The sequence below is a fragment of the Arachis stenosperma genome, chromosome 3, assembly GCF_014773155.1.
Source record: "Arachis stenosperma cultivar V10309 chromosome 3, arast.V10309.gnm1.PFL2, whole genome shotgun sequence".
NCBI lineage: Eukaryota > Viridiplantae > Streptophyta > Magnoliopsida > Fabales > Fabaceae > Arachis > Arachis stenosperma.
In genome coordinates, this window is record NC_080379.1 from 160,229,412 (window position 1) to 160,237,968 (window position 8,557).

General features: G+C 34.2%; 1 protein-coding gene across 4 annotated transcripts; it reads left to right on the forward strand.

Moving 5' to 3' along the window:
• Positions 1-5,362: 5,362 nt before the first annotated feature.
• LOC130967707 (probable beta-D-xylosidase 6) lies at positions 5,363-8,098 on the forward strand. 4 transcript variants are annotated; one of them, XM_057892691.1, is made up of 6 exons: positions 5,363-6,061; positions 6,169-6,335; positions 6,411-6,508; positions 6,594-6,941; positions 7,016-7,441; positions 7,521-8,098. In XM_057892691.1, exons 1-6 carry the CDS (start codon positions 5,396-5,398, stop codon positions 8,096-8,098), a joined length of 2,283 nt encoding a protein of 760 aa, XP_057748674.1. In that variant the 5' UTR covers positions 5,363-5,395. The 4 variants fall into 4 exon arrangements, with proteins under 4 accessions (XP_057748674.1, XP_057748675.1, XP_057748677.1 ...); XM_057892692.1 differs by having other exon boundaries at positions 7,022-7,441; XM_057892694.1 differs by having other exon boundaries at positions 7,112-7,441.
• Positions 8,099-8,557: the final 459 nt, after the last annotated feature.

An 8,557-nucleotide genomic window follows, 5' to 3' on the forward strand; every position in this document is an offset into this window, starting at 1 on the left:
TATATATATATATATATATATATATTAAATACAGGAGTAAAACTCAAACATAAAATTTTTAGATAAGAATAGAAAGATTATACCATTTAAGTTAGATTTTGTTGGCGAAAATGTTGATATCTTGTATCGTATACATCAATACTTAACGATGATATCAATCATCACTATATAAATATATATCGCCAAAGAGAACTCAACATACAGAAGCTATCTATGTATGTGGGTAGCAATAATACCCCAAATAATGATGCCATAAAAGTCCCATAAAATAGGTGAATGTAACGAACATAGATATGTAGCTAGGGACACCTGCTCCATTTTCACAATCATGGCCGCGTCAAGATTATTATTATTATTATTATTATTATTTTCAATGCCACATTTGATGACATATATAGCTAACTATTTTGTATTGTACCGTGCTATAGCTAGCTCTCTATAGTCTACTCCGATCCCCCAGTCCCATCAATAATTTCTTTCAAGCAACCATGCAAACTTTAATGTACTCTAATCTAGGTTGAAATTTTTGTATATTCGTTAATGAAATGGTGACAATGATGATTAATCTGAAAATTGGAGATAACATATGTATGACAAATTATATTTGCTTGAGATGCAAGTCACTTCCCTTGTTGTTCCGTTTTGAGTTTTGACCCTTTCCTTGGTTCTTAGCAAAAATTGCGGTCTATAAGGAACGGAATTAATAATAGTATGAGACAGAATCTATAAAAGTTTTGGGTCAGGAATGGATATATGCTATAGCTAGCTATGATTCTTAGATATATAGTAACAACAAACACATGAAGACAAGTATATATGTCTATTCTATTTTTTGCTCGGCTGAATTCCCGGCTAAATCAGTTAATAGATTTCATATGCTTCTTACGTTCCTCTGCAACTAAAATCCACCAGTGTCTCGACAATCCTTTTTCTTGGATTTTACATACAACACACCACCTTCTTATACGCCAAATAAATATTGTCTCTCTCTCTCTCTCAATTCACTTTAATTTGTCAACGTAACAAATTAATAGATCCTAGTGTTGGTTATTGTATTCCTCTTCAATATTGGGTTTGGTTAAGATGTGCTCATATCTTAAAAAAAATAAATAAATAAAAAATGTAACTTTTTCATATTTTTAGGAACCAACACTTTTTATCAATATTAATCAACACCTTGGGTCAATACCTTAGTTTTATATATATTATTAGAATTTAAAATTTAATATTTAAAATTTAGAATTGATTAAAAATAATAAATTTTATTAGTTATATAATATTGTTTTTATTTTTAATGTCCATATCACGTGTTCTATAAACATGTATTAACTAATTTCTAATTATATTCTATTTTTTCACTCAATTACAAAAATATATACGCACATATATATACAGGGCAATTTCATGTGCTAGAATTGAACAATAAGTCCTTTAGCTTTCACTGAATGAGAAATGATAGGGACAAGAGCGAAAAAATGAAAAATTAACTAGTATTTTTTCAAATATAAAATAAAAATACTAGTCGCTTAATAATTGTCATATATAATCAAGTGAATATGAGTACGTCACATACATTACAAGAAATAAAAATGAATGAATAATTATTATATATATTACTAAAGTCGCATATGATAATACTTTATACAAATATATATATCAAATTTATAATTATATGGTTGCTAATTAATACAGCTTATAGCTAGTTATAGATAATTAAGAGCACATACACATACATGAGACATATAGGCACTAAATAATTTCTCTCTTAGCTTGCAATGCAACTTGTACATTCGCAATAACGGATGTAGAATTCGGAAACCCACCTTGCAATTGAAGTCAAAGATATATATTTATAGATGGGACATTAAGACAGAAAACACAATGGGAAATAGCTATCATGTTTATCTGGAAAATCTTTGATGGTAGTAATGATAATGTCTAAGGTGATGATTGCATCCATATCGCTTGGATTTAGTTAGGACTTTAATGCTGATCCAAAAAGGTGAATCTCTCAATCATATATAAATATTCTAATTCACAAACACTCCAACTTAGATTTTGTATTTTGGTATCATTTCCGTTTTGTTTCTTGGGCTAAATTGTGGTACCACAAACCACAACTTCCAAAAAATTTCCAATCGTTAGAAACTTTATCTACTATAGTAATTATTAAACCTAGCACTGCATGTGGAGCCATACTCCCAACTGCTTCAATATATATATCAACAAGTTTCCATGTCTTTTTATGTCTATTTTTTCATGCCACTATAATTCTGACATTATACCTTAATCATCATTACTGCTGCTAACTTTGTCAAAATTCACACGATAAAAGTCTCGATGGGATTTTTTATATTACAGAAAATTTTCCAAATTAGATCATTATTATACAACAAAAAGCTAAGAAAGAGAAACTCTAAATTAGGTGATCACCATATATATATAATAAAAAATTAATCATAGGGATATGTGCAGTATAATGGTGATCTTGAGTCTTATTTGGTGTATTCTTGTATGAAATAGAGTAATAATAATTAATGTTTTGGGTAACATTCGAATTAAATTCGACCACTCCAAAAATAATATTTTCTCTTATACACACAATCTGATATGATGAAAAAAAGAATATTAAGAACATGTATCTGATTAATAATCGTCCAAACTCTGATTCAATATTAAATTTGGTTGGTTATTATATTATTGTTTATGCTAGACTGTTAATTATTCGATAATAATTTCGTCAAGTGAGTAGTATCTGGCACTTCAATTAGACTCTGATTGACTATTGGTCAGATTGGGTCAAGATTCCTTGCAGCAACAGCCACAGCATGCAATGCAAGTAGCATAAACTATGAAAAATTTCCAGTACGAATATACATTAAGCTAATCAAAATTTATTCATAAGTTATGCTGATCGGATTGGTATTCTATATTAAAGATAATAATTGTAGGTATACCAGATTAGGGGAGAATGTCGTTTCTCCATATATACAATTTTTCTAGGATCAAGATTGTTTGCTCATTCCAGTCCAACAAACAATTTTATTTATTTGTTCTAGAAAATTGTGAGGGGAATATATTCCCTAAGTTCATGATATATACTATATGGTACTACTAAGTACTAATACTCTAAGTAATTAACTTTAATTTATTTATTAATATGCCCAAGAGCCAAGAATACTCTCTTCGTTCAATCAAGGCTAGAATATAGAACCCTATGCATCCATGCGACACAATCCAATTGTTTTTTCTTTTTCTTGTTTTGGGTCAACAATTTGAATATGGTTTCACTCCAGTGTATGGTCCTAATTAAATGGGCCACAAGTTCTGTCCAATGATTGTGAAACTGATTGTAATGCCCAAATAGATTTTTCTTTAGTTATCTGGGTTTGAAAGTTCAAAACTTGAAATCTTGCAATGCGCTATTTGATTGGTCGAATAGTCAACTCACTCGTCTACTTAAATAAATGTTGATGGTTTAAATTTGTTTTGTATATGTAACAATCTATTAATTAGTGGTAGACCCTTAAATGAAGTTCAGATCAAATTATCCTGTGGAATGGGAGATACCGTTACCAACCAAAAAAATTAAAGTTAAATTACACAGTTGGTCTCTACACTTTCAGTGAAATTGTAAATTGGTCTCTACACTTTAAAGGTTTATAATTGAGTCTCTAAAAAGAATTAAAATTTACAATTTAGTCCCTACCGTTCAAAAAGTGTTTGATTTGATAGAATATTCTCAGCATATTTTATATTTTAAACATGTGAGCTGCATATGTTTGACAACAGGGACCAATTTGCAATTTTAGTGAAGGTATAGGGACCAACCGTGTAATTTTACTATTTGAAAATAACCAAAAACTCCCTAGGCTATCTGAACCCACCTCGCCCCTCTCCAGCTCTCTCACTCTCACTTTCTCACTTTCTAAATTGATACCCCAACCTCAGCGTTCTCTGTCTCTCACCTGTAGAGGTGTTCAAATCAAAACCGATCCAAATTAAACTGCTCATCCAATCCAATCTAAACCAAAAATCGATTGAAACCGCACTAATTCGGATTTGATTGGATTTTATTTTTTGTAAACCGCTAGATCGGATCGGATTTTGGATCTACTTTTCACAATCGATCCAATGCAATCCAAACCGCACAATGTGTTATAATATTATTATTTTATTATTATATTTACAATTATACTTATAACATATTCAATCTGTTATACATTTTTATATTTTTCATATATTATTATTATTATTTAATAAATTTTTTATGTTTAAAATGTGATTTATTTATTTATTTTAACTAACCTATAATTTTATTTCTATTGTTATGTTATCATTGGTTTTTAAAAATATTGTTAAGACTTGCTATGTCATTGTTGGTTATTTAAAATTTGATGTTGAGACTTGTTATATATATTTAATTTTTTTAATTTACAAAACCGCAAATTCAATCCAATCCAAACCTCAAAATTGGATCAGATTGGATTGATTTTTTTTTTTAAAAATCATCTAATTCAAACCGCACCGCAAGAAAACATAGTGTTCGGATCGGATGAGTTTTTTTACTCAAAATCGATCCAAACCGCACTGCGAACACCCTTACTCACCTTGATTCACCGTCGCCATGCCGGATCCACAGCATTTATGCTCACGGGTCGGGCCTCGCCTCCTTCCTAGTTCCTGCAACTCACCTCTCTCATCCAACGATTTTTTCTTCTCTTCCAATCCCAATACTAAACACTGATAAATGAAAGAGAACAATTTCAATCCCAAACATGCTCAACGCGAACAATTCAATGTCTAAGAAAAAAATAGCAACAAATCAACATAAAAATAGTAACTCAATTTATTGGTGAATTCGGCGCGGCAATGGAGGCAGAGGCACGAGCCGAGGTGAGAGATAAAGAGCGTTGGGGTTGGGGTACCATTTTAGAAAGTGAGAAAATGAGAGTGAAAGAACTGGGGAGGGACGGGGTGGGTTCAGATAGCGTAGGGAGTTTTTGTTCATTTTTAAATGGTTAAATTACACGGTTGGTTCCTATACTTTCACTAAAATTGCAAATTGGTTCCTATTGTCAAATATGTGCAGCTCACATGTTTAAAATAGAGAATATATTGAGAATATTCTGTTAAATCAAACACTTTTTAAACGGTAGAAGCTAAATTACAAATTTTAATTTTTTTAGGGACCCAATTATAAACTTTTAAAGTGTAGAGACTAATTTACAATTTCACTAAAAGTATAGAGAGCAACGAGGTGTAATTTAACCAAAAATTAAATCTGTTTGTGAGTGAGAAAGGTCACGGGCAGAGTAATATGCTGTGGATTGGAATGAAAATTAGCATAGTGAAGTAAAAGTAATGAAACATTAAGAAAAAGCAAAGAATAATAATGTGTAAGTTGAGTAACAATGATTGTAAGTTGCTGTGCTTCATCATCCTTGTTCTCCTCTTTGATCACTTGACTTCAGAATCAGATAGTCTTGAATTCGCATGCAAGCCACCACGCCATAGCACCTATCCTTTCTGCAACACCTCCCTCACCATCTCAGTCAGAGCTCAATCCCTTATCTCACTCCTCACACTCTCCGAGAAGCTTCAGCGCCTCACAACCAATTCCTCATCCATTCCCAGGCTCGGCATTCCTCCCTACCAGTGGCGGAACCACGCTCTCCATGGTGTTGCAGCCACCACTGTTGCTTCCGCAACAAGCTTCCCTCAGGTGATACTCACAGCGGCTTCATTCAATAGGACGCTTTGGTATTTGATTGGTTCTGCCATTGGCGTGGAGGGAAGGGCTTTGTACAATGTTGGACTAGCTGGTTTGACTTTTTGGTCTCCAAATGTCAACGTTTTTAGGGACCCTCGGTGGGGGAGGGGACAAGAGACCCCTGGTGAGGATCCTATGGTTTCTTCTGCCTATGCTTCTGAGTTTGTGAGGGGCCTCCAGGGTGGTCCTCATGATCATGGACTCTTCGTCTCTGCTTGTTGCAAACATTTTACAGCTTATGATTTGGACAAGTGGGCCAATTTCACCAAGTATAACTTCAATGCTCTTGTAAGCTTTTACTTTCCTCTCAGGTACAATTATATTCATATTCAAAAGTTTAAGCTGTTAGGTAGAGACACATGAATGGTTATATTATTTGATTGCTTGTGTTATAGGTAACAGAGCAAGATTTGGAGGACACTTATCTGCCCCCATTTCGTAGTTGCATTCAACAAGGCGGAGCAAGCTGTTTGATGTGTTCTTTCAACCAAGTTAATGGTGTTCCAGCTTGTGCCAATGAGGATCTACTTGGACTAGCTAGAACCAAGTGGGGTTTTCAAGGGTAACAACCTTCCTCAAAAGAACAGGATTTTGATTGAGATTGGAAAAATAACTGTCATTGCTTGTTCGAGTGTAGGTATATCACCTCAGACTGTGATGCAGTGGCCACTGTTTATGAATATCACAAGTATGCAAAATCAGCAGAGGATGCTGTTGCTGATGTTCTCAGAGCAGGTGTTTTATTTCCCATTTTCATTTCAAGTGGATGAATGGTTTCATTGAATTCAATATACAATTTTTGTTATTGGTTTATTTTTAGGTGTGGACATTAATTGTGGAACATACATGCTTAGACATACTCAAACTGCTATCAAACAAGGAAAGGTAAAAGAAGAGGAGCTAGATAGAGCTCTTTTCAACCTATTCTCGGTTCAACTTCGCCTAGGAATGTTTGATGGCGACCCCAGAAAGGGGCAGTTTGGGAAATTGGGGCCATGGAATGTTTGTAGCACAGAGCACAGAACCCTGGCACTTGAGGCTGCAAGGCAAGGGATTGTGCTGCTGAAGAATGAGAATAAGATCCTTCCATTGGATAGAGATTTTATTACCTCTTTAGCTGTAATTGGTCCAATGGCAACAGAAACTAAATTAGGTGGTGACTACTCAGGTATGTTATGATTGTTACACGTTATTAGTTCTATACATATAACTTTGTAGTAAATACTAAATAATAATGGTTAGGAATAGGCTGCTCCTCAAGAAGCATATATGAGGAACTCCAAGAGTTTACAAAGGGATTCTTATCGATTTCATACGCTTCTGGTTGCCATGACATAGCATGCCAATCAGTTGAAGGTTTCAATGAAGCCATTGAAACTGCTAAAGAAGCTGACTATGTTATCATAGTTGCTGGAATTGACACAACACAAGAGGGAGAGGATCTTGACAGAGATAGTCTTGTATTACCTGGTGAACAGATGGCACTTATATCCGCCATAGCCGATGCTAGTAAGCGTCCAGTGATTCTAGTACTCACTGGTGGAGGCCCCCTTGATGTTTTGTCTGCTGATAGAAACCCTCTCATTTCAAGTATTCTGTGGGTCGGTTACCCTGGTGAGGCTGGTGCAAAAGCATTGGCTGAGATTATATTTGGACTCGTTAATCCAGGTTTGAATGAATGCAGTAATCTTAATAACTCTGAAATTTTGATGACTTAATTACCTCAGAGTTGGTATTTTTGCTGCAGCTGGAAGGCTTCCAATGACATGGTATCCAGAGTCATTTACCAATGTGCCCATGAGTGACATGAACATGAGGGCTGATCCATCTCGTGGCTATCCAGGAAGAACATACCGATTCTACACTGGCACTAGAATTTACGGATTTGGACATGGACTCAGTTACAGTGCTTTCTCATACAAGTTCTTATCATCATCACCAACTAAAATTAGTTTGCATAAAAGTCTAAAGGCAGAGAGATTAGAAGGTGTTGATGAGGTTCTAGTTGATGACATGCAAGATTGCAGCAAGTTGAGATTTGGAATGCAAGTTTCTGTGATGAACCTTGGTGACTTGGATGGAAGGCATGTTGTGATGTTGTTCTCTAGGTGGCCTAAAGTTCTACAAGGTTCTCCAACAACACAGCTGGTTGGTTTCAGCAGTGTGCACACTGTTTCTTATGAATCTATTGAAACAAGCATTTTGGTAGATCCTTGTCAACACTTGAGCCTTGCTCATGAGAGTGGAAAGAGGATATTACCCTTAGGCAGTTACACATTCAGTGTAGGGGATACACACCATACACTTTCACTTCAAATTTATTGATTGCATATTTTTCTGTTTCTTTTCAAGGCAAATTACATGTCTCGCACTTCTCATATTCTAATACCCTTATTTGACAACATGTATGCATGTACTTGCTACATTATGAATTAATAAATGCCATGAAAAATTTCTATTCCAAATTTTCTGTTGACATGACCAAAATGTTCCAGTAGACAAATTCAACTAGGCTATGTTTGATTGACTTCTTAATTAATCAAATTTTAATTACATGCTTGCTTACTCTCTAGATAATTCCTTGAGAAAAACTAAAAAGTCTTCTGCTATGGATTTATGCCAATTGCCCCTCTCATGATTATTTGTTTATCAAAGATAATGGAGGTCAAGTTTTCCCTCATAAACTTTTTTCTTTTTCTATTTTTTCTTTTGCCTTACATGTAGTATCATTTGACAAAGATCTAAAAGGGAATATTCCAATAAACGAGGCATCAAATTCACTTT